This window comes from Rhinoderma darwinii, chromosome 4 (genome assembly GCF_050947455.1).
Source record: "Rhinoderma darwinii isolate aRhiDar2 chromosome 4, aRhiDar2.hap1, whole genome shotgun sequence".
Classification (NCBI taxonomy): domain Eukaryota; kingdom Metazoa; phylum Chordata; class Amphibia; order Anura; family Rhinodermatidae; genus Rhinoderma; species Rhinoderma darwinii.
The window spans coordinates 291,888,035-291,914,705 of record NC_134690.1 but is presented as its reverse complement, the minus strand read 5'-3'; the positions used below and the strand labels follow the sequence as shown (position 1 = coordinate 291,914,705).

Here is a 26,671-nt window from a genome sequence, read left to right as displayed (position 1 = left end):
CACTAAAACATGATTTTTTTTTTAGAAAATAGTGTTTTTATAGTGGGAAAGTAGTAAAACGTAAAAAAAAACAGTATAAATTTGGTATCACTGTAATTGTATCGACCCATAGAATAAAGTTAACATGTTTTTTATACTGCAACGTGAATACTGTAAAAAAGAAAAAAAACAAGACCGTACTAGAATTGCTGTTTTTCGGTTTCCTCATCTCCCAAAAAATGGAACAAATAGTGATAAAAAAAAATCGTATGTACCCCAAAATGGAACCAATAAAAAGACAGCTTGTTCCACAAAAAACAAGCCCTCACACAGCTCCGTCAAAGGAAAAATAACACGTTATGACTCTTAGAACGCAATGAAGCAAAATGATGCTAAATGACGGCCCAGACCAATTTTTGAGATCCAGTAGTTTTTCGCTAAAAACCCCACAACTTCATTTGCTGGAGCCCACAGATGGACCCCGTAGATGCAGTGGCCCTTATAGGGCTAGTGAAGAAGTCAAAGATTAGGCAATACTGGAGCGCAGATATTTTGTACAATACCCCCCAAAAAAATAGCCTGTACATAAAGAATTGGTTCAAGACGTACCACAACAATCCATAAATTATTAACTTTATTATTCATTCACCCCATTATTACATCATCCTGATGCACTCCGCTCAGCTTACATATACCCTGATGTACTCCGCCCAGTTTACATATACCCTGATGTACTCCGCACAGCTTACTCCCACATTATAAGCTGCATTCCAAAGCCAAATGGCAGTTCTTCTGAGCCTGACAGTGTGCCCAAACAGCAGTTTATGATCACATATGGGGTATTACTGTATTTTGGAAAACCTGCTTAACAATCTATCAGGTGTGTGTCTCCAGTGGCACAAGCTTGGCACAACCTATTTATTGTCAAAATTATATATATTTATTTGCATTGTGCACAGAGAAATTAGTATTTGATCCCTTTGCCAAACAAGACTTAATACTTGGTGGCAAAACCCTTGTTGGCAAGCACAGCAGTCAGACTTTTTTTGTAGTTGATGAGGTTTGCACACGTCAGATGGAATTTTGGCCCACTCCTCTTTGCAGATCATCTGTAAATCATTAAGATTTCGAGGCTGTCGCTTGGCAACTCGGATCTTCAGCTCCCTCCATAAGTTTTCGATGGGATTAAGGTCTGGAGACTGGCTAGGCCACTCCATGACCTTAATGTGCTTCTTTTTGAGCCACTCCTTTGTTGTCTTGGCTGTATCTTTCGGGTCATTGTCGTGCTGGAAGACCCAGCCACGAGCCATTTTTAATGTCCTGGTGGAGGGAAGGAGGTTGTCACTCAGGATTTGACGGTACATGGCTCCATCCATTCTCCCATTGATGCGGTGAAGTAGTCCTGTGCCCTTAGCAGAGAAACACCCCCAAAACATAATGTTTCCACCTCCATGCTTGACAGTGGGGACGGTGTTCTTTGGGTCATAGGCAGCATTTCTCTTACTCCAAACACGGCGAGTTGAGTTAATGCCAAAGAGCTCAATTTTAGTCTCATCTGACCACAGCACCTTCTCCCAATCACTCTCAGAATCATCCAGATGTTCATTTGCAAACTTCAGACGGGCCTGTACATGTGCCTTCTTGAGCAGGGGGACCTTGCGGGCACTGCAGGATTTTAATCCATTACGGCGTAATGTGTTACCAATGGTTTTCTTGGTGACTGTGGTCCCAGCTGCCTTGAGATCATTAACAAGTTCCCCCGTGTAGTTTTCGGCTGAGCTCTCACCTTCCTCAGGATCAAGGATACCCCACGAGGTGAGATTTTGCATGGAGCCCCAGATCGATGTTGATTGACAGTCATTTTGTATGTCTTCCATTTTCTTACTATTGCACCAACAGTTGTCTCCTTCTCACCCAGCGTCTTACTTATGGTTTTGTAGCCCATTCCAGCCTTGTGCAGGTCTATGATCTTGTCCCTGACATCCTTAGAAAGCTCTTTGGCCTTGCCCATGTTGTAGAGGTTAGAGTCAGACTGATTAATGGAGTCTGTGGACAGGAGTCTTTTATACTGGTGACCATTTAAGACAGCTGTCTTTAATGCAGGCACCAAGTTGATTTGGAGCGTGTAACTGGTCTGGAGGAGGCTGAACTCTTAATGGTTGGTAGGGGATCAAATACTTATTTCTCTGTGCACAATGCAAATAAATATATATAATTTTGACTATGTGATTTTCTTTTTTTTTTTTTTATATATAATCTATCTCTCACTCTCCCTCACTGACTAAAAATCCTAGACTGTTCATGACTTTGACAGTGGGCAAACTTACAAAATCAGCAAGGGATCAAATACTTATTTCCTTCACTGTATATGGGATATGTGAAATAGTAACTATTTTGTGTAGTATTACGATCTGTAGCAGATGCATTTAAATTTAGAAAAGGGCTAATTTTTGCACATTTTCTTCACATTTTGTTGTTTTTCACAAATAAATATTGAATTTATCGACCAAAGTTTTTTACTAACCTAAAGTAGAATATGTCACAAAAATACAATCTCAGAATCGTTTGGATAGGTAAAAGCATACCAAAGCTATTCCCACATAAATTGAGACATGTCAGATTTGAAAAAATCGTCTTCGTCTTTAAGGCTTAAACAGGCTGTGTCCTGAAAGGGTTCTTTGATCGAGTCATCACGGCGATACCATATATGTGTATTTTTAATTGTTTTTTTTTACACTTTTACTGAATAAAACCACTTTTGTTTGGAAAGAATGTGATTTCATTGTTTTTGTTTTTTTTACTGTAATCTTTTACTCTTTTTTTTTTCATAAAATCTATTTAAAGAGGCTCTGTCACCACATTATAAGTGCCCGATCTTCTACATAAGGAGATCGGCGCTATAATGTAGGTGATAGCAGTGCTTTTTTTTTAATAAAATGATCTATTTTCACCACTTTATTAGCGATTTTAGATTTATGCTAATGAGTTGCTTAATGCCTAAGTGGGCGTGTTTTTACTTTAGACCAAGTGGGCGTTGTACAGAGGAGTGTATGACGCTGACCAATCAGCGTCATGCACTCCTCTCCATTCATTTAGTCAGCGCATAGGGATCCTTTTAGATCGCTATGTGCTGTCTTATACTAACACATTAACGATACTGAAGTATGTAGACAGTGAATAGACATTCCACGGGATGTCTATTCACAATCTCTGCACTTCGTTACTGTTTCTATGGTAGTTAAAACAGAGGAAGTGTAATCTCATTGCAACCTGTCATTTACTGCGTAATCTTGTGAGCTCATGTACCTAAAAATGCTACTGATCGAAACTACAGTTCGTTACGCAAAAAATAAGTCCTCGCACGGCTTTATTGATGGAAAAATAAAAAAGTTCTGGCTCTTAGAATATGGTAACACAAAAAGTAAATGATTTTTTTACAAAAAGTATTTTATTGTGCAAACGCCATAAGACATAAAAAAACTATAAACATATTGTATCGCCGTAATCGCATCGCCCCCCAGATTAAAGTGAATATGTCATTTATAGCGCACGGTGAACGCTGTAAAAAAAAAATAATAATAAAACAATAGTAGAATTGCTGTTTTTTAGTCACCATGCCACTTAAAAATAGAATAAAAACTGATCAAAAAGCTGCATGCACCCCATGAAAACTACAATGACTACAACTACAATTGTTTCCAAAATGGGGTCACTTTTGGGGGGTTTTTACTGTTTTGGCACCACAAGACCTCATAAAACCGGACATGGTGCCTAATAAAAAGGAGGCCTCAAAATCCACTAGGTGCTCCTTTGCTTCGGAGGCCGGAGCTTCAGTCCATTAGCGCACTAGGGCCACATGGATATTTATCAAAACTAAAGAACCTGGGCAATAAGTATTAAGTTGCGTTTCTCTGTTAAAACATTTTGTGTTCTAGAAAAAAATGGTATAAAAAGGATTTTCTGACAAAAAAATAAACATGTAAATTTCACCTCTACTTTGCTCTAATTTCCCGTGAAACACCTAAAGGGTTCATAAACTTTCTATGCTGTTGTGAATACATTGAGGGGTCTAGTTTCTAAAATGGGGTGTTTCATAGGGGTTTCTAATATATAGGCCCCTCAAAGCAACTTCAGAACTGAACTGGTATCTAAAAAAAATAAATTAGGCAATACTTTGCTTCTTACATTATACTGATAATGAGCAGTGCCCACCTCGAGATGACCCCAGTTTTGACCGTTTGTATAAACGGAGACCCCTATAAGGCCCCATGCACACGACCGTGTTCGGTCCGTGATATACGGTCCGCATGTCGGCTGCATGTCCCGGACCGAACACAGTGCAGGGAGTCGGGCTCCTAGCATCACACTTATCTATGACGATAGGGGTCACTGCCTGTCCGCGGAACTACTGTCCCGTACTGTAATCATGTTTTAGTGTGTGACAGTAGTTACGTGGATAGGCAGTGACACCTAGCGTCATAGATAAGTATGATGCTAGGAGCCCGGCTCCCTGTACTTTGTACGGTCCGGGACAAGCGGCCGACATGCGGACCGTATATCACGGACCGAACACGGTCGTGTGCATGAGGCCTAGACTGTTTCAGTGCCCGGTTTTCCCAAGCATACCCCCCCCCCCCCCAAGAAGTGTATTTCTGTTGATGAGTCCCTGGTACATTTTAAAGGAAGTCTTCAATTCCGCCAGTACCTGCCGGGTAAGAGGGCAAGGTATGGCGTGAAGATGTATAAGGTGTGCGAGAGTGCATCAGGGTATACCTACAAATGTAGGATATATGAAGGGAAGGACAGCAGTATTCAGCCCCCAGAATGCCCCCCCTTACTGGGAGTTAATGCAAAAATTGTGTGGGATTTGGTGCACCCACTGCTGTACAAGGGTTACTACCCCTACCAGGATTATTTTTATACCAGCGTCCCACTCTTCAAGTGCCTCGCTTCCAGAAGTACTGCGGCATGCGACACTGCTAGAAGAAATCTGAGAGGCCTCCCTAAGACTCTGCTTGGGTAAACACTCAGAACGGGTGAGAGCAGGGCACATTCTAGCAGAAACATATTGTGTGTCAAGTACAAGACAAGAGAGATGTCCTTGTATTGACAACAATACATGGCCACACCAGTACCCATGTACCTGTACGAGGTACCAGTACAGAGACCCCCAAACGAGACTGCATCCTGGACTACAATAGGTACATGGGAGGGGTTGGCTTGTCAGATCAAGTCCTGAAGCCCTACAGCGCCATGCGGTGTGGTATAAGAAGCTGGCCGTGCACATCATACAGATGGCATTGTACAATACGTACGTGCTACGTCGATGTACAGGCCAGTCAGGAACTTTCCTGGAATTTCGAGAGGTGGTTATCCAGAAACTAATTTTTAGGGACGATGGGGGGGCACCCAGTACTTCTGGAAGTGAGGCTAAACGCATCGTACTAGGGCAACACTTTCCAGGAGAAGTTCCCCAAACTGGCAAGAAGGGCAAAAGTCAAGAGGTGCAAAGTCTGCTATAAGAGGGGGAAAAGGAAGGACACAATATATCAATGTGACACGTGTCCCGAAAAACCAAGGCTCTGTATAAAAGAGTGTTTTAAAATGTATCATACATCCCTCGATTTTTAAACTACCCCAGTTTTACTTACCCTGATGCACTCCGCACAGCTTATCCCCCATCGTCTTTCCCTTCTGAGCCCTGCTGCGTGCCCAGGCAGCTGATAACAGCCACATTGAGGGCATTGCCATACCCGTGAGAACCCACATTACAGTTTATTGGGTGTATGTCTCCGGTCAAAATGCTCACTACACCTCTAGATGAATGCCTTAAGGGGTGTAGTTTTTGAAACGGGGTCACTTCTTGGAGGTTTCAACTGTACTGGTACCTCAGGGGCTTCTGCATACATGATTTCGCACAAGAAAATACCCAGTAGGCCAAATGGTGGGCCAAACGGCAGTTTATCACCACAAATGGGGTATTGCCGCACTCAGGACAATTTGGGCAACAAAATGGGGTATTTTATTTCTTGTGAAAATAAGAAACTTTCAGCCAAAACGACATTTTGGAAAAAATAGATTTTGTTTTAATTCCCAGCCCAATTCAAATAAGTTTTGTGAAAAAACTATGTTGTCAAATTGGTCACAACACCCATAAATGAATTGCTTGAGGGGTGTCGTTTCCAAAATGGGGTCACTCCTGGTGAGTTTCCATTGCTTTGATACATCTGGGGCTCTGCAAATGCGACATGGCACCCGAAAACCAATCCAGCAAAATCTGGACTCCAAAGAACAAATAGCGCTCCTTTCCTTCTGAGCCCTCCTATGGGGTCAAATGGCAGTTTATCACCACAAATGGGGTATTGCTGCACTCTGGAGAAATTGGGCAACAAAATGGGGTATTTTGTTTCCTGTGAAAATAAGAAATTTTGATGAAAAATTACATCTTAGGCCTCATGCACACGACCGTAGCCATGTGCACGGCCGTGATTTTCGGGTCGGCCGGCAGCAAATCGCGGGCGGTGCACATGGCCGCTGCCATTATTTTCAATAAGCCCGGACCACAGAACACGGCCGTAATAAGACATGCCCGTTCTTTCTGCGGTGCGAGCTCCCGAGCCATGCAAAAACCGTAAAAACTATGGTCGTGTGCATGGCCCGATAGAAATGAATGGGGCCGCGTTCTCCCATGGATTTTCAGGGGAATTGCACGTTCGTGTGCATGACTTATTGAAAAAAAATTGTATTTTTTTTATTTCACAGCCCAATTCAAATATGTGCTGTGTAACAACAACCATAAATTAATTCCTTGAGGGGTGTAGTTTCCAAAATAGTCACTTTTGGGGTATTCCTACTGTTTTGGCACTTCAACACCTCTTCAAACCTGGCATGCTGCCTAAAATATATTCTAATAAAAAAGAGGCCTCAAATGCACGAAACGCTTCTTTTGCTTTTGGGGCTTGTGTTTTAGTCCACGAGCCCACTAGAGACACATGTGGGACATTTCTAAAAACTGCAGAATCTGGACAATACATATTTAGTAGTGTTTCTCTGGTAAAACCTCTACTTTGCTTTAATTCCTGTGAAATGCCTAAAGGGTTAAATAAACTTTCTACATGCTGTTTTGAATACTTTGAGGGGTCTAGTTTTCAAAATTGGGTGTTTTATGGGGGTTTCTGATACATAGGCCCCTCATAGCCTTTTCGGAACCGAACAGGTACCTTAAAAAAAAAAAAGGCTTTTGAAATTTTCTTAAAAATATGAGAAATTGCTGTTTATGTTCTAAGCCTTGTAACGTCCAAGAAAAATAAAAGAATGTTCAAAAAACGATGCCAATCTAAAGTAGACATATGGGAAATGTGAACTAGTAACTATTGTGGGTGGTATAACTATCTGTTTTACAAGCAGATACATTTAAATTATGAAAAATGCTATTTTTTATAAATTTTCTCTAAATGTAAAAAAATTTCACCAATAAACTGAATATATCGTCCAAATTTTACCACTAACAAATCCCAATATGTCACGAGAAAACAGTCTCAGAATCGCTGGGATAGGTTTAAACATTCTGACGTTATTACCACATAAAGTGAAATATGTCAGATTTAAAAAATGAGCTCTCAGCCTTAAGGCCCAAACTAGGCTGCGTCCTTAAGGGGTTAAAGATAGTATAAAAGTAGACCAGTCTGAAACTACACAGTCTGAAACTTCACCAAATCTATCACCGTGGCACACGCAGTATAATAAATTTGACGCATCTTGCTACACGTGTTAGACACTTTTCTCTTCCTTGCGCCACCTCAGGGCTAATGTACATCAATATTTTGCCACAAAGAAAATGGCGCTTCCCATTAAAAAAATCTGGCACGTTTTAGGACTCTTTTTAGTCACACCCCTTTTTCTAGACACTTTTTTAAAATTGTTTAGGAAGGTGCAAAAAGTGTCTAATACATAATAAATCTGTGCCAGAATTTCGACATGTTTTTCTTAGTAAATCTCCCCCATTGTTCTAGGATACATACACTATTAACAAAAGTATAAATAAATTCTTGCAGCACTTCCAGAATAAGTCAAAAATCCAATCTTATTTATTTCAGGTTACATAGGGATACATAAAAATGCTTGAAAAAAATCCCAGTGTGTGGCTGAAACGTCACACTATGTGAGCTGGAGTTTTGACTTATTCTGGGAGTACTACAAGAATTCCTTTCTCTATTGAAGATCCTTGGTTCAGAATAATTTGCAGGCATTTATTGTATTTTTTAGAGTGCTGCTGCTGCTTTCTTTCAACCACAATTAAAGGGGTTTTCCACCTTCTGATGACCTATCCGGTGGATAGGTCATCAGTACATGATCTGTGGGCGTCTGACACCTGCACAGATCAGCTGTTCTGGTGCCCCCAGTTGACTCTGGCCACAAAATAGGAGCAGACCTGCAGTTTTGCAGCACGGCCGCTATACAATATATGGAGCCAACTGCTCCGCACATAGCATTATGTGCCATAACATCTGGTGCCTGCAGGCCACCGTAGCGGCTGATATGTGCGGGGTTCGAGTTTTAGACCCACACCGATGATATACTAATGACCTATCCGGTGGGTAAGTCATCAGTTGTCAGAATGTGGAAAACCCCTTTAACGCAAGATCATTTTAATCAGTGTCACAGAAATCGCAAAACATTCTCATAATATAAGTTTACAAATTATAGAATGTTGCAAAAGCTAATCAATTCTAAATTTGCACATATAAATGCCAGAATCTTGCAAACTTTCCTTTGGCTATTTCATTATGCTCAATGCAGATTTGATTCTTGTGATTTATGCAATATATTGAGAATATTCCTTTGCCTAAAGTTCCTTTTATTTTATCAGATTTTTCATCTACTTTATTGTTCTGTGTTGTAGACCTCGCTCGCATGAGATTTGTTGGACCATTATTACGCATGGCTGGAGCCTTCTACATAAAACGCTCATTCCATGGGGAGAAACTTTACTGGGCCGTCTTTTCAGAGTATGTGAAAACTATACTTCGGGTTAGTCCTTTTCCAATTACAGCAGTGTACATTTAACATTTGTTTAATAATCTTATAGCCCAATTGTAACATGAAAGCTTTGTTGTGCTTTCACTGTCACTTTTGGACAAGTGTACAACCAAGTTTCATGCAAAACTCTAAATTGTATTAGAGATAATAATATCAGCAATGTTTCCAGGGGAGAAAACCTTCATATACTGTACACCTCATTCCAAATTATTATGCAAATGTTATTTTTTGCTGATTTTCCCAAATAGTCGATGCAAATGACAGTCAGTATAATCTTCAAGCCATTAAGCGTTGGAGTATAATGCAAATTTTATTGAACAAATCTCCTAATGATAACAGATTTTTTTTTTTTAGAAGTAAAAAACTCAAAATGTACTGTTTCAAATTATTATGCACAACAGAGATCAAAACATTTTAAAGGTTGTAAAGAGAACTAAAATGGTCATTTGTTGAATTTGCAGCATCAGGAGGTCATATTTACAGAAATCAAAAGCTCTTTCAATCCAAAAAAACTTAGCAGGCCAAGTTACATGTTAACATAGGACCCCTTCTTTGATATCACCTTCACAATTCTTGCATCCATTGAATTTGTGAGTATTTGGACAGTTTCTGCTTGAATATCTTTGCAGGATGTCAGAATAGCCTCCCAGAGCTTCTGTTTTGATGTGAACTGCCTCCCACCCTCATAGATATTTTGCTTGAGGATGCTCCAAAGGTTCTCAATAGAGTTGAGGTCAGGGGAACATGGGGGCCACACAATGAGTTTCTTTCCTTTTATGCCCATAGCAGCCAATGACACAGAGGTATTCTTTGCAGCATGAGATGGTGCATTGTCATGCATGAAGATAATTTTTCTACGGAAGGCACGGTTCTTCTTTTTGTACCACGGAAGAAAGTGGTCAGTCATAAACTCTACGTACTTTGCAGAGGTAATTTTCACACTGTCTGGGACCCTAATGGGGCCTACCAGCTCTCTCCCCATGATTCCAGCCCAATGACTCCGCCACCTCCTTGCTGACGTCGCAGCCTTGTTGGGACATGGTGGCCATTCACCAACCATCCACTACTCCATCCATCATCCAGGGTTGCACGGCACTCATCAGTAAACAGCACGGTTTGAAAATTAGTTTTCTTGTATTTCTGAGCCCACTGCAACCGTTTCTGCTTGTGAGCATTGTTTAGGGGTGGCCGAATAATAGCTTTATGCACACTTGCAAACCTCTGGAGTATCCTACACCTTGAGGTTCGCAGGACTCCAGAGGCACCAGCGGCTTCAAATACCTGTTTGCTGCTTTGCAATGGCATTTTAGCAGCTGCTCTCCTAATCCTATTAATTTGTTTGGCAGAAACCTTCCTCATTATGCCTTTATCTGAACGAAGCCGTCTGTGCTCCGAATCGGCCACAAATCTTTTCACAGTACGATGATCACGCCTAAGTTTTCTTGAAATATCCAATGTTTTCATACCTTGTCCAAGGTATTGCACTATTTCACGCTTTTCGGTAGCAGTGAGATCCTTTTTCTTTCCCATATTGCTTGAAACCTGGGGCATGCTTAATAATGTGGAACGTCCTTCTTAAGTAGTTTTCCTTTGATTGGGCATACCTGGCAAACTAATTATCACAGGTGTCTGAGATTGATTACAATGATCCAAAGAGCCCTAAGGCACAATACCATCCATGAGTTTAATTGAAAAACTAATAATTAAATGTTTATGACACTTAAATCCAATGTGCATAATAATTTCGAACACGGTGTATATGGCATCAATAGATTAGAGTATAGAGTGTGCAAAGATTTCCTGCTCTAAAGTGTGTTTAAGAACTACAGTTGTTATCTTTACGGTGCTTTCACACATATTAAATGGCACCAACTTTCTTCCACGCAGCCAATTACCGCTCGGCAAACTGCCAGCGCTTTGCGACAAATTTTGAAAATTTGTTTCACTCGTAGAAACTGTACGGCAATTAACCGCTACACTGAAGCCTGCCCTATTCTCTTAAATGAAGCGGCACTTCTGCCCCTTTATTTTCAGAATCACTGGGGGTCCCGGAGGTGGTATTTTCCCCAATCTTGACGTTTTGACATATCGTAGATCTATGCTATCACTTCATAAGATGAAAATAACTCTAACACAACAGGAAATAATAAAAGTCCTGCATCTTACTCACTTGCAAAAGCAATGCACCCCACTCTTATATCACTCCTGCTCTACAAATATTGACTGAAGCTGCACCACAAACGTAAAGGGATTTTCCGAGAGCAATGGGAAGGCTGTTTCAAGGGGAGGTGATCCTCACCATGCCACAGGTCCCGTAGCTATTAGACTTGGGAAAGTTCGCATTATTAGAGTGAAAAATATTTAGAGATGTGGAAGGATAACTTTTTTTTTTTGAAGGTACATTTTATTATGACCACAATAAAATTGGTACAGGTACAACAAAGTGCATATCAAATGTACAAAGGCAATAGGAGATTTGATGTATCCATATGTGAACAGCAGTTTAGTTATACAAGCATATAACAAAAAATAAAACCTGTAACAGCTTTCCATTATTCGAAAGAGAAAATAAATCTCAATTAAATGTAATACATGAGAAGAGTCCAGTGGAGGAGTAAGCAGACCAGCAAAAGACAGCACAAGCTCATATTCCAAATATTCTCGTCAAGAATGTATAAAAAGGGAAGGGGGGAGTCGAGACTATTATCTAGTACAGGGGTGGGCAAACTTTTTGACTCGCGGGCCACAATGGGTTCTAAAATTTGACAGAGGGGCCGGGCCAGGAGCATTTGGAGGGAGTGTTTGGGCCGGATATACTAAAGCATTAAATGTAGTGTGTGCAAACCTCATAGCACAGTAAGAACACTACAACCCAATTTATTAACTGTCTTTCAAATGTGAAAAATAGCCCTTATCAGTTAATAAATTTGTCTCAAGGAATATGCAAGATATGGCATTTACATACTATTTCGCAGATACTGGGAGGAGGAAATGTAAATAGATTAAAATAACATACGCACTGTGATTTATCAAGAAAAAAGTTCTGTTGACTCTGTAAATTAGCTGCCAACCTCTGAGCAGTAGCCGCCCGTTCTTGTGTTGACTGCTTGCTAGCATAGTTTGCATGCTTCGTGGCAAAGTGACGGCTGATATTGTACTCTTTGAAAACCGAAGGGCTTAATGGTGACGTGAAAATTAAAGTGAAATAAAGAGAAATACGCACCACATTAACCCCTTAATGACCGGGCCATTTTGCACGTTAATGACCAAGGATTATTTTTTGTTTTTCCACGGTCGCATTCCAAGAGTCGTAACTTTTTTTTTATTCCGTCGACATAGCCGTATAAGGGCTTGTTTTTTCCGGGACGAGTTGTATTTTGTAATTGTACCATTTTTAGATGCTTATAATATATTGATTAACTTTTATTAACTTTATTTTAGGAGAGAATTGAAAATAAGCAGCTATTCCAGCATTAATTTTCACGTTATAAATTTACGCCGTTTACTATGCAGCGTAAATAACATGTTAACTTTATTCTATGGGTCGGCACGATTACAGGGATACCAAATGTGTAAAGGTTTTATATGTTTTTTCTACGTTTGCACAATAAAAACCCTTTTAGAAAAAAATTACTTGTTTTTGCATCGCCGCGTTCCAAGAGGCGTAATTTTTTTATTTTTCCGTCGATGTGGCCGTACGTGGGATTGATTTTTGCGGGACAATGTGTAGTTTTCATTAGTACTATTTTGGGGTACATAGGACTTATAGATGAACTTTTATTTTATTTTTTATGGGGGGAATGGGAGAAAAGAGAGAATTTTGCCGTTGTTTTTTGCGTTTTCTTTGGACGCCGTTCATCCGGCGGTTTAATTAATGTGTTCATTTTATTGGTCAAGTTGTTACGATCGCGGGGATACCATATATGTGTATGTGTGATTTGTTTTGACCGTTTTATTAAATAAAACCACTTTTTGGGGCAAAAAAGTAGTTTTATTTGACTTTGACTGTAATTTTTTTTATTTTTTTTTTCACAAACTTTATTTAACGGTTTTACTTTTTTTTTTTTAGTCCCACCAGGGGACTTCACTATGCGATGTGCCGATCGCATATATAATGCTTTGGTATACTTCGTATACCGAAGCATTATTGCCTGTCAGTGTAAAACTGACAGGCAACCTGTTAGGTCATGCCTCCGGCATCGCCTAACAGGCAGATGCTGAAGACAGACCTGGGGGTCTTTGTTAGACCCCCGGCTGTCATGGAAACCCGACGGCGACCCGCGATTTGTTTGCGGGGGCGCCGATCGGGAGACAGAGGGAGTTCCCCCCTCTGTCAAACACATTAAATGCCGCTGTCACTGTTGACAGCGGCATTTAATGGGTTAAACTGCCGGAATCGGCGCGTGCTTCGATTCCGGCAGTTGCAGCAGGAGCCAGGCTGTGTATAACAGCCGTGCTCCTGCCGCTGATCGCGTGGGTAAACTGTCAGTACCCGCGCGATCACAGGACGGATATATCCGTCCTCCTGCGCGAACTAGCAGCTGCTGAGGACGGATATATCTTGGACAAGTTCGGCGGGCCGGATTAAAAAGCCTAACGGGCCGTATGTGGCCCGCGGGCCGTAGTTTGCCCATGTCTGATCTAGTATAAGGGTTAGGTACCCTGAATTGCCATATTTTTGCAAATTTATCTGGGAACTCACATGCTTTACATGTGAGTTTGAAAAAGGGGAGACTTTTGTTTTATTAATGTAATCCACTGTCCGTGGCTGCAGTCGGTCAGGTTCACTCTCCCCCTGACGGCCGCAGCCATGGGTCTGCGAGCGCTGGCCCCAGTCTCCTCAGGAGACACTAGCGCTCACTTCCACTCACCTCGGCCGAGTCCTGTAGGGTGCACGCGCACGCTTGTGTCTGCTTTTAAATGGGAAGCAAGCGCACCTAACTTTAATGTTTTAATCAGCCCATGAGTGCCCTGGACTATAAGAGGGGCCCAGCCCCTTGCTTCGATGCCTAAGCGTTGTTTGTCATATTCTAGTTTGTCTAAGCAAATGGTCTCCTAGTGTTTTCCAGGTCCAGTGGTCCTTGTTCCTGTATCCAGTATCCCGGTCTATCCTGTTCTAGTGCGGTGCTGTGCTATAGTCGTGCTGTGCTGTATCTACGCCTGAGCCTGCCTTGCTACTGTCTGAGCTGCCACAGGTACCTTATACGAACTGTGAACTGTGACATGCACCCTGTTTGCCAGCTGCCATACCGCCAAAGCGGTACGGCCCGGTGGGTCCACGAACCAAACGTGACCGTACGCTCAGGCCATGGACCCCGCTGGTCGCGATCCAAGACCATGACGACGTCACAAGAGATGCGGGCGGATATGCTAGACCTCCGGTCTCGACAGGACCAACTCCTCCAGGCCTTGAATATTCTCGCACGTCGGCAGGAGACACTATCTGCTTTCCTCCTACTACCCCTCCTGGCAGTACTGTTCCTCGGACTACACCTCCTGGCAGTGTTGATCCTCGTTTTTCTTTGCCACTTCCTGACCGCTATCATGGAGACGCAAGTACCTGTCGTGGATTGTTGAACCAGTGTCAGATCCAGTTCAGCCTTTATTCAAGGGCATTTTCATCTGATGGCGCAAGGGTCGCCTTCATCATCTCTTTTCTTACTGGCAAGGCCCTTGCATGGGCGAACCCTATCTGGGAGAGGCAAGGACCAGAGACCCGTGACTTCCAGGGGTTCCTCCGGACATTTCGCACAGTGTTTGTAGAGCCTGGACGAGTCTCCTCTGCAGCGGCTCCCTTGCTGAACCTACGCCAAGAAAACATCTCTCTGGGCGAGTATGCCATCCACTTCCGCACCCTGGCGGGAGAACTGTTGTGGAACAATGAGGCCCTGGTGGCTACATTCTGGCATGGACTGTCTCCTAAACTTGCCGCTCGAGACCTGCAGTCTACCCTGGATGAACTCATCCTTCTGGCTACCCGGATTGATAGAAGGCTCCGAGAACGGCTACAAGAGATTCGTCGGGAGGGAGGTCTTCCTAGTCTGGTCCCCACCTTGCAGCAACCTCTACCGTCCTCAGATGCCGATCCTCCTAAGGAGTCTGTGAGGATGGACCAATGTAAGCGATCTACCCCAGAGAGACAGCGTAGACGCATTTCGGGACTCTGTCTTTGTTGCGGCCTTGGAGGCCATCTTGTGCGTCTGTGTCCCCAAAAGCCCCAAAGCCTATGGTTAGTAGGAAAGACAACCTTGGGCAAAGAAGCGCTCCCGTCTAAGTTGTCCAAACCCGTGACCATAGTGTCCGATGAGAAAACGCATCAGGTCTCTGCGTATCTGGACTCTGGATCCGCTGCTAATTTCATTTGTAGAGACCCGGTGGACTTTGTTCAATTACCCACTACCCCTCTGGAGAGACCGTTGATGGTTGCATTTGTAAATGGACTACCTCTGCCAGACCCAGTTATAGCTATGACCAAGCCGCTGAGGCTCCAAGTAGGGGCTCTCCACTCCGAACTTCTATCTTTCTATGTCCTATCCAGAGCCGTTAACCCTGTGCTGTTGGTCCTGCCTTGGCTCCGACTACATGCCCCAGTCCTGGACTGGAACTCTGGGGAGGTTCTCCAGTGGGGCCCCGAGTGTTACAGCCAATGACTGGTGCAGATTAGTTCGGTCCAGCCTCCTCTGCCTCAGTCATTGGCAGGATTGCCTGGTCATTATGCTGCATTTTCGGACGTCTTCAGCAAAGGGGAGGCGGAGACACTGCCTTCAACCCGGGCGTATGACTGTCCTATCGAGTTGATCCCTGGTGCATCCCTTCCCTGTGGTAGGATATATCCTCTCTCCTTGCCAGAGACTCTGTCCATGTCCGCCTATGTTAAGGAGAACTTGGAGAGGGGCTTCATACGGAAGTCTTCCTCCCTGGCAGGAGCCGGGTTCCTCTTCGTCAAAAAAAATGATGGCTCTCTGCGTCCTTGTATTGACTACCGGGGTCTCAACCAAATCACGGTGAATAATAAATATCTGTTGCCGCTGATCTCTGAATTATTTGATCGTATATGTGGCGCCAAGATTTTTTCCAAACTAGACCTGTGTGGGGCTGACAACCTAATCCGGATTCGCAGGGGTGACTATTGGAAGACTGCATTTAACACTCGTGATGTACACTATGAGTATCTAGTAATGCCCTTTGGCCTGTGTAATGCTCCCGCGGTCTTCCAGTAGTTCGTGAATGACATTTTCCTTGACCTCCTCTATGTTTGTGTTGTGGTCTATCTTGATGACATCTTGATTTTTTTTCTCCAGATCCTGTGACCCATCAGAGACATGTCCGTCAAGTTTTGCTGCGGTTAAGAGAGAATCGTCTGTTTTCTAAATTGGAGAAGTGCGTGTTTGAAAACGATGCTCTGCCCTTCCTGGGCTACATTGTCTCGAATAGAGGTCTCTAGATGGATCCTGAAAAGGTAAAGTTCGTTCTGGAATGGCCACGCCCTCAAGGCTTGAGGGCCATACAGCGCTTTCTGGGATTCGCAAATTTTTACAGACCGTTTATTCCAAACTTCTCACTGACATCTCATATCTCTGACCTCTCTAAGAAGGGCATGAACGCCAAGGTGTGGACTCCTGAGGCAGAGGCTGCATTCAATAGCCTGAAGAGTGCCTTCACGTCAGCTTCTATCGTCCATCATCTCGACATTTCTCTACAGTTCTCGCTGTAGGTAGACGCGTCCTCTGTCGGTGCTGGTGCACTTCCAGAGAGGTTCCAAGGGCAAGTCTATGGTATGTGGATATTTCTCTAAGCTCTTCTCTTCCGCAGAACGCAACCACTCGATTGGGTGTCGGGAGTTACCGGCCCAACGGCTGAATCCTCGTCAGGCCAGGTTGTCGCTGTTCTTTACCAGGTTCCAGTTTGAGCTCCATTATCGCTTGGCCGACAAGAATGTGAGGGCTGATGCCTTGTTCGAGACAGAGGACACCATGGAGATACCACAGAACATTATTGATCCGTATTGCATTGTCTCTGTCAATCCACTGCAAGTTGGGGACAATCCTCCTGGAAAGACTTTTGTGCGCCTGGCTGACCAAGGGAGAATCCTCCACTGGGAACACTCCTCTAGACTGGCAGGTCACGCGGGGACCCGTAAGACCCGAGATCTGATTGCCCGCATTTTCTGGTGGCCCACGCTGCCCATGGACATTTTGGACTTTGTTTCGTCCTGCTCAGTGTGTACAGCTAACAAGGTTGCTCACTCCAGACCTGCTGGCCTGCTCCAGCCATTGCCTGTGCCCAATGCTCCCTGGCAGCATATAGCTATGGACTTTATTACTGACATGCCTCTCTCTGCTGGATGCAGTACTTTCTGGGTGGTGGTGGATCAATTTTCGAAGATGGCCCACTTCGTTCCTCTGACCGGTCTTCCTTCTGCTCCTCAACTGGCCAAACTGTTCATCCAACACATCTTCCGCCTGCACGGCTTGCCGCAGCATAGTGTGTCTGATCGGGTGGTTCAGTTCACCTTTGAAGTTCTGGAGAGCCCTCTGCGGACTCTTAGGTGTAAAGTTTGACTTTTCCTCGGCCAACCATCCTCCGTCCAATGGTCAGGTCGAGAGGATCAATCAGATCTTGGAGAACTACTTACGCCACTTCATCTCCAAGCAGCATGATGACTGGGTGCAGTTGTTTCCGTGGGCTGAATTCTCATACAACAATCACACGAGTCCACACAGACGACACTGTTCTTCATTGTCTACGGCCAACACCCACGAATTCCTCTCCTAGTGCCTGATACATCCGAGGTACCAGCTGCTGACACGGCTTTTAGGGACTTTCTGCAGATCTGGCAGCAGACTCGATCCTCCATCCTGCTGGCGGTCGACCGCATGAAACGGAAGGCGGACACAAGGAGAAGAGAACCTCCTCAGTTTCTTCTTGGCACGAAGGTCTGGCTGTTCTCCAGGAATATTCGACTGAGGGTGCCGTCGTACAAACTTGCTCCCAGGTTCCTCGGACCCTTCGAGATCCTGCACCCGGTCAACCCTGTCGCCTACAAGCTTCGGATGCCTCCTACCCTCAGGATCCCCAACTCCTTCCATGTCTCTCTCCTGAAACCACCGGTTCTGAACCGCTTTACCAAGACTCGTAGCCCTCCAGTTGCCTCCAGCGGCCCTTCAGACACCTTCGAAGTTAAGGAGATCTTTGACACCAAGAGAGTGAGAGGAAAGACTTTTTATTTGGTGGATTGGAGGGGATTTGGTCCTGGGAGCCAGAGGAGAGCTTCAATGCGCCTACCCTTCTGAAGAAGTTTCTCTCTCGCTCTGGCCCCAAGAAGAGGGGGCGTAAGAGGGGGGTTACTGTCATGTCCGTGGCTGCAGTCTGTCAGCTTCACTCTCCCCCTGATGGTCGCAGCCATGGGTCTGCGATTGCAGGCCCAAGTCAGGGGCAGTGGTTACAATTGAAATAGCCTACGCGTTTCGTACAACACTTTTGTCCTTATTCGTGGCTTGTATGAATAAGGACAAAAGTGTTGTCTGAAACGCGTAGGCTATTTAAACTGTAACCACCTACGTGCACTTTTGGAATCTTTTTTTTTTTTTACCTGTTGGAATAAACTTGGAACATTGTTTCCTTTTAAAAAAATCTTCTCCGCGCTGGATCAAAGATCTTTCTTTTTTTCTACCACCTTTTAATGCCCTGATGTACTCCACACAGCTTACATATGCCATCACAATCTAAACTGAAATAGCAGCAAAACCCCAAACAGAAATATTTCCAAGTAAAATCCATGCTCCAAAAGCCAAATGGCGCTCCCTCCCTTTTGAACCCTACAGTCAGTATTCCCTATAAGGTGCGCGGCTGCGCACTTTCCACAGTCGTGCAAGGGGCACTGGTGCTAGCGACAGCCACATTCACTTGTATTTGCGTCCTCAGGGCCACTTTAGGCCTGCAGCCTATAAGGCACTGGGAAGGCTCCCTGCGCAGCTGGCGTGATGATGTCAAATCATTACGCCGGTTTGCGCATGCGTCCCACCCAAGAGGCAGTGTAGCGTTCCATCCGTCGCAGGAGCGGGGCAAGGTAAGTACAATCTTTTGTTTTTTGAGGGGGTTGTTTGGTAATATACAGGAGGGGGATTGCTGTGTGGCAGTAGATACATGAGGAGAGGGGGACTGTGTAGCACCTTATACAAGGGGAGGGGGGATTGCTGTGTGGCAGTATATACAGGGAGGGAGAATTGCTGTGGTAATATACAGGGGGGAATTGCACTATAAACAAGGGAAAGGGGGTCTGTTTAGCAGTATATACAAGGGAAGAGGGGGGCTGTGTAGCACTATATACAGGGGAAATTGCTGTGTCGCACCATATACAAAAGGGGAAGGGAAATTGCCGTGTGGCAGTTTATACAAGGGGAGGGGGAATTGCCGTGTGGCAGTATATACAAGGGGAGGGGGGCTGTGTGGCAGTATATACAAGGGGAGGGGGGATTGCTGTGTGACAGTATATACAAGGGGAGGGGGGATTGCTGTGTGACAGTATATACAAGGGGAGGGGGGATTGCTGTGTGGCAATATATACAAGGGGAGGGGGATTGCTGTGTGACAGTATATTCAAGGGGAGGGGGGATTGCTGTGTGACAGTATAATCAACTAGAGGAGGTATTGCTGTGTGACAGTATATACAAGGGGAGGGGTAATTGCTGTGTGACCGTATATTCAACTAGAGGGGGGATTGCTGTGTGACAGTATATACAAGGGGAGGGGGGATTGTTGTGTGACAGTATATACAAGGGGAGGGGGAATTGCTTTGTGACAGTATATACAAGGGGAGGGGGGTTGATCTGTGGCAGTATATACAAGCGGAGAGGGGATTGCCATGTGGCATTATATACAAGGGGAGGGGAATTGGGATTGCTGTGTGGCAGTATATAGAAGGGGGGATTGCTGTGGCAGTATATACAGGGGGTCTGTGTGTCGCTATCTACAGGGGGCTGTGTGGCGATATCTACAGGGCGGCTGTGTGGCACTATCTATCGGGGGGGGGAGGCTGTGTGTGACAGTATCTACCGGGAGGGGGTGTGTTGCTATCTACAGGGGGTCTTTGGGGCGCTATGTATAGGTGGTCTGTGTGGCGCTATCTATAGGGACAGTGGTGTAAGAAAGGGATACTTTTATTGATACCTATAATTGGTGTTTATAACTGTCTATTTTATAGGTGGACTTGTAATATTATAGTATTTCAAAAAGTAATTAAAACTAATTTAAAATAAGTTTTCTTATTTTCTCATTTAGTACGCTATATTAGCGTTTACTGGGGGTATTACTTTTGGTCATCAGATCGCCCACCATTGATGGAGACTTGCCCTGCTCCTTAACTGCTCTGCTCAGGAGCTGCCAAGACTTAGAGGGAACAATGCCTACAGTGTGTGTGTCCAAACATCAGTTTACGTCTACATCTATGTCATTGTTATACTCCGCAGAACCTACTTAACAGTTTATGAGGTATTTGTCTTGAGTGGCACAAACTGGGCACAACATATCGTGCACTAAAATGTCATATCAACAGAAAATTGCTATTTGCACCATCCGTTGCGCATTATTTTCTGGTAAAAAACACTTGTAATAAAAAATGCTCACTACCATTCTTGATAAATTTCTTGAGAGGTGTAGTTTCCAAAATGGGCTTATTTCCTGGGGATTTGTTTTACTATTTGACCTCATAACCCTGTAGTTGTCGGCCAATGCTGCGTAAATTGCCAAAATTACCTCAAATTCGCGTTGTGCTCTTTTATTCCTGAACCCTGATGTATTTTCAGGCAAAAGATTAGGGCAACATGTACAGTATGGTGTATTTAAAGCCAGGAAACACGGCATAATAATTAGAGGGCTTTTTTTTTTTGTAGTGGCGGTGATCTGGGCCTGCTTAATGATTTTGGTGATATAGGGATGAAATTCACTCCTGAGATTCCTCCCAAAACTATAAATTTCTTAGCTCTTAGGATTTTCCTGGAGCCTGGTGGCAGTGTCTCTACTACAATTTATCAAAAAACTACAGCTACAAATAATTTTTTGCATTGGAACAGCTGGCATCTACTGACACTTAAGAGGAAGATACCAGTTGGACAATATTTAAGAGCCAGAAGGAAGTGTTCTGATGAGAAGAGTTAAAAAAAAAAAAAAATTAAAACTATTGTATTGCAGGTTTCAGGCCAGAGGCTACCCTAAGAAACCACTTCACAAAGTGTTTGCCTGGGCTAGGGTGACTGACAGAAGATAAATGTTAGGTAATACTTAAAAATCAGATTCACCTAAAATAATACGATACAGTGGAACTTTCGCTACACATACCTATCAAGTTACTCAAATACTCAATAGATACTGGCCTTTACTGTACGTTGATCCAGATCTACAAAGAGTCATTACAAGAAATCCATCTGTAACATACCGGATGGGACAAAATCTTTGTGATCTTCTCGTTCATAGCCATCTCGCTAATCAGAATGGCGGTCCAAGTACATGGCTGAGGTCAAACATTTTCGGTCCCATCCCTGTGGTAGATGCTCTTTTTGTAGTTTCCCGCCAACTATAAAGAATTTTAGAAATCCAGTAGATGGTAAAATCTACACCATCAGACCGTTTCTAAATTGCCAAACTTCTGGAGTTGTCTATTGGGCTATTTGCCTACGTGCAAACATTTATGTAGGGAAAACTATTCAGCAATTAAGGAGACAGATTTCAAAACACATTAGCTCAATTAATACTCAAACTGATAAATCACTGTCTCGACATGTCAGGTTTGTGCGCAATGGCGAGCCCAAAGTCTTGAAATATCAGGGGGATATGTCAGAAAAATTTCAGCCCCAGACAGGGAAATCTCGATATTATTTCAGGAAGAGGCACGCTGGATCCAAATGATCTTAACGAAGGCATGACTTTTTCTGGCTTCATCTGAAATCATCAATATTTTTTAGAAATTTTCCAAATACCGTATTTTACGTACTATAGAGCGCACTGGACCATAACACGCACCCATAAATTGTGGCCATAAAGAGGAGAAAAAAAGATTTTGCTTTTAACTGTACATTTCCTGGGTAATATTGAGACAATAGGGTACCACAGTGCCACAATACAATGAAAGGCAACAGTGCCCCATAACAATGTCAGACACAGAAATACAAGATATTGGCAGCTATAGTGCTCTCACCCTCCCCTGAATTGATCAGACCTAAGAGGTGTGGAGTGGCAGGGGTTAATGGTGTTGAATCTGCTCTTCTTGCCGTTCTGTACATAGGAGGGGGCGTGGCTAGAAGGTCCATGCAGATCAGTACCTGCACAGATATACTGCGTTGTGTGTACTAATGTCTGAGTTATCTGCTCACTGAACAGTGAGATGACAGAAGTCTATGTGTAAGATGTGACTAATCAGTGAGTAGATAACACAGAGATCTTTTACAAGACAGAACATAATGCACTTCAAGGACCTTTTGAAGCTCGGAGGTCAGTCTCCTGCTCCTTCCTGGCATCTGTTTGCCTTTAGGAGATAAGACGCAGCAGAAGATTACAACATGGATTGTAAGAGAAAAACTGCGTCTTATAGTCCAAAACATACGGTATATAACAAAAGCTACATGCACATTACAGGTCCATCTCAATGAATTAGAATATCATCAAAAAGTTAATTTATTTCAGTAATTGAATTCAATAACTATATTATATGGCTTCATTACACTCAGTGATCTATTTCCAGCATTTTTTCTTTTAATGTTGAAGATTATGGCTAACAGTTAATGAAAACCCAAAATTTAGTGTCTCAGAAAATTAGAATATAATATAAGCCCAATTTGAAAAATCATTTTTAATACCGAAATGTAGGCCTACTGAAAAGTATGTCCAGTATATGCACTCAATACTTGGTCGGGGCTCCTTTTGCATGAATTACTGCATCAATGCGGCGTGGCACGGAGGCGATCAGCCTGTGGCACTGCTGAGGTGTTATGGAAGCCCATGTTGCTTTGATAGCGGCCTTCTGCTCATCTGCATTGTTGAGTCTGGTGTCTCTCATCTTCCTCTTGACAATACCCCATAGATTCTCTTTGGGTTTTAGGTCATGCGAGTTTGCTGGCCAATCAAGCACCGTGATACTGTGGTTACTAAACCAGGTATTGGTACTTTTAGCAGTGTGGGCAGGTGCCAAGTCCTGCTAGAAAAGGAAATCCGCATCTCCATAAATCTTGTCAGCAGAGGGAAGCATGAAGTGCTCTAAAATTTCCTGCATTGACTCTGTACTTGATATAACACAGTGGACCAACAGCAGCAGATGACATGGCTCCCCAAACAAACATTGACTGTGGAAACTTCACACTAGACCACAAGCAGCTTGAATTGAGTGCCTCTCCACTCTTCCACCAGACTTTGGGACCTTGATTTCCAAATAAAATGCAAAATTTACTTTCATCTGAAAACAGATCTTTGGACCACTGAGTAACAGACCAGTCCTTTTTCTCCTTAGCCCAGGGAAGACATTTCTGACGTTGTCTCTGGGTCATGAGTGGCTTGACACAAGGAATGCGATAGTTATAGCCCATGTTCTGGATACGTCTGTGTGTGGTGGCTCTTGAAGCACTGACTCCAGCCACAGTCCACTCCTTGTGAATCACCCCCAGATTCCTAATGGCCTTTTCTTGACAATCCTTTCAAGGCTGCGGTTATCCCTGTTGCTTGTGCACCTTTTTGCTACCACACTTTTTTTTTCTTCCTCTCAACTTTTCATTAATATGCTTGGATACAGCACTCTGAACAGCCGGCTTCTTTAGCAATGTCCTTTTGTGGCTCACCCTCCTTGTGGAGGTTGTCAATGACTGTCTTCTGAACAACTGTCAAGTCTGTAGTCTTCCCCATGATTGTGTAGCCTACTGAACCAGACTATTGGACCATTTAAAGGCTTAGGAAACCTTTGCAGGTGTTTTGTGCTGATTAGAGTGTGACACCATGAGTCTACAATCTTGAACTTTTACCCAATATTCTAATTTTTTGAGAGACTAAATTTTGGGTTTACATTAACTGTTAGCCATAATCTTCAACATTAAAAGAAAAAAAATGCTGGAAATAGATCACTCTGTGTGTAATGAATCTATAATATAGGAGTTTCACTTTTTGAATTGAATTACTGAAATAAATTAACTTTTTTATGATATTCTAATTTTTTTTTTATTGTATACTAGAGTCTGTGTATTACTGCAACCTATGTGTACTTTTTATAATTAATATGGCAGCAACTCTATTTAATACTAACAATTATTACTTATTCCACTTGAGTCCAAGTATATGGATCCTGAGCTTCTGCTTGTAGGAATTGTCTATTCATTACTGTATGCCTTAACCAACAGAATAGATATCCACGCTTTCTCCTGTACTGTTATCTGGCAGCGTTATCTGACGCCACTAAGTAGGGCTGGGCAATTATGACCCAAATCAAAATCGCTATTAATTGAACATGTATCCTCGATTGCGATTATTGAATGATTATTTAGGCCATACCCCTTTTGCATGTTATGCCCCCGTGTGCATGTTACGCCATTGAATTCATATTTATCCTGTGACCCTGCTGTATTCTACTGTATATAATATACCCCCTGACACTGCCCCCCCCACAGTATATTGCCCCAATAGTGCTCCACACACAGTATAATGCTACTATGACTGCCTCCACACAGTATAATGCCCCTATAGTTGCCATCCACACAGTGTAATGCCCCCTTAGCTGCCCCTACACAGTATAATGCCCCCCATAGCTGCCCCCATGTAGTATAATGCACCCATAACTGTCCTCCACACTGTATAATGCCCTTGATAACTGCCCTCCACATCGTTTAATGTCCCCCATAACTCCCCACACTATAATGCTCCCATAGCTGCTTCCATAACTGACTTCCACGCAGTATAATGCCCCTATAGGTGCCCTCACACAGTATAATGCCCCCTTAACTTCCCCCACAGCTGCCCTCAATAGTGCCTGATAAAAATAATAATATATACTACCGTTCAAAAGTTTGGGGTCACCCAGACAATTTTGTGTTTTCCATGAGAACTCACACTTCTGTTTATCAAATGAGTTGCAAAATGACTAGAAAATATAATCAAGACATTGACAAGGTTAGAAATAATGATTTTTATTTGAAATAATAATTTTCTCCTTCAAACTTTGCTTTTGTCAAAGAATGCTCCATTTGCAGCAATTACAGCATTGCAGACCTTTGCCATTCTAGCTGTTAATTTGCTGAGGTAATCGTGAGAAATTTCACCCCATGCTTCCAGAAGGCCCTCCCACAAGTTGGATTGGCTTGATGGGCACTTCTTGCGTACCATACGGTCAAGCTGCTCCCACAACAGCTCTATTGGGTTGAGATCTGGTGACTGCACTGGCCACTCCATTACAGAATAGAATACCAGCTGCCTGCTTCTTCCCTAAATAGTTCTTGCATAATTTGGAGGTGTGCTTTGGGTCATTGTCCTGTTTGTAGGATGAAATTGGCTCCAACCAAGCGCTGTCCACAGGATATGGCATGGCGTTGCAAAATGGAGTGATAGCCTTCCTTATTCAAAATCCCTTTTACCTTGTACAAATCTCCCACTTTACCAGCACTAAAGCAACCCCAGACCATCACATTACCTCCACCATGCTTGACAGATGGCGTCAGGCACTCTTCCAGCATCTTTTCAGTTGTTCTGCGTCTCACAAATGTTCTTCTGTGTGATCCAAACACCTCAAACTTCAATTCGTCTGTCCATAACACTTTTTTCCAATCTTCCTCTGTCCAATGTCTGTGTGCTTTTGCCCATATTAATCTTTTCCTTTTATTAGCCAGTCTCAGATATGGCTTTTTCTTTGCCACTCTGCCCTGAAGGCCAGCATCCCGGAGTCGCCTCTTCACTGTAGACGTTGACACTGGCGTTTTGCGGGTACTATTTAATGAAGCTTCTAGTTGAGGACCTGTGACGTGTCTATTTCTCAAACTAGAGACTCTAATGTACTTGTCTTGTTGCTCAGTTGTGCAGCGGGGCCTCCCACTTCTCTTTCTACTCTGGTTAGAGCCTGTGTGTGCTGTCCTCTGAAGAGAGTAGTACACACCGTTGTAGGAAGAATCTTCAGTTTCTTGGCAATTTCTCGCATGGAATAGCCTTCATTTCTAAGAACAAGAATAGACTGTCGAGTTTCACATGAAAGCTCTCTTTTTTTAGCCATTTTGAGAGTTTTTAATCGAACCCACAAATGTAATGCTCCAGATTCTCAACTAGCTCAAAGGAAGGTCAGTTTTATAGATCCTCTAAACAGCAAAACTGTTTACAGCGGTGCTAACATAATTGCACAAGGGTTTTCAAGTGTTTTCTAATCATCCATTAGCCTTCTAACACAGCAAACACAATGTACCATTAGAACACTGGAGTGATGGTTGCTGGAAATGGGCCTCTATACACCTATGTAGATATTGCATTAAAAAACAGACGTTTGCAGCTAGAATAGTCATTTAGCACATTAACAATGTATAGAGTGTATTTCTGATTAATTTTATGTTATCTTCATTGAAAAAAACTGTGCTTTTCTTTAAAAAATAAGGAAATTTCTAAGTGACCCTAAACTAGTGTATACGAACCCATCAGCTAGAAT

General features: G+C 43.2%; 1 protein-coding gene across 3 annotated transcripts in view; it reads left to right on the top strand.

Annotated features, from left to right (window-relative positions):
- The window catches only part of LOC142761152 (dihydroxyacetone phosphate acyltransferase-like), a 200,574-nt gene that overhangs the window by 42,513 nt on the left and 131,390 nt on the right, over nucleotides 1–26,671 (top strand). For all 3 annotated transcript variants that reach the window (XR_012883524.1, XM_075864345.1, XM_075864346.1), the window contains one exon: nucleotides 8,882–9,009. Coding sequence is in view for 2 of the 3 variants with exons in the window: in XM_075864345.1 (XP_075720460.1) it covers nucleotides 8,882–9,009 (128 nt within the window). In the remaining variant the exon portion in view is untranslated. The remainder of the gene's footprint in view (nucleotides 1–8,881; nucleotides 9,010–26,671) is intronic.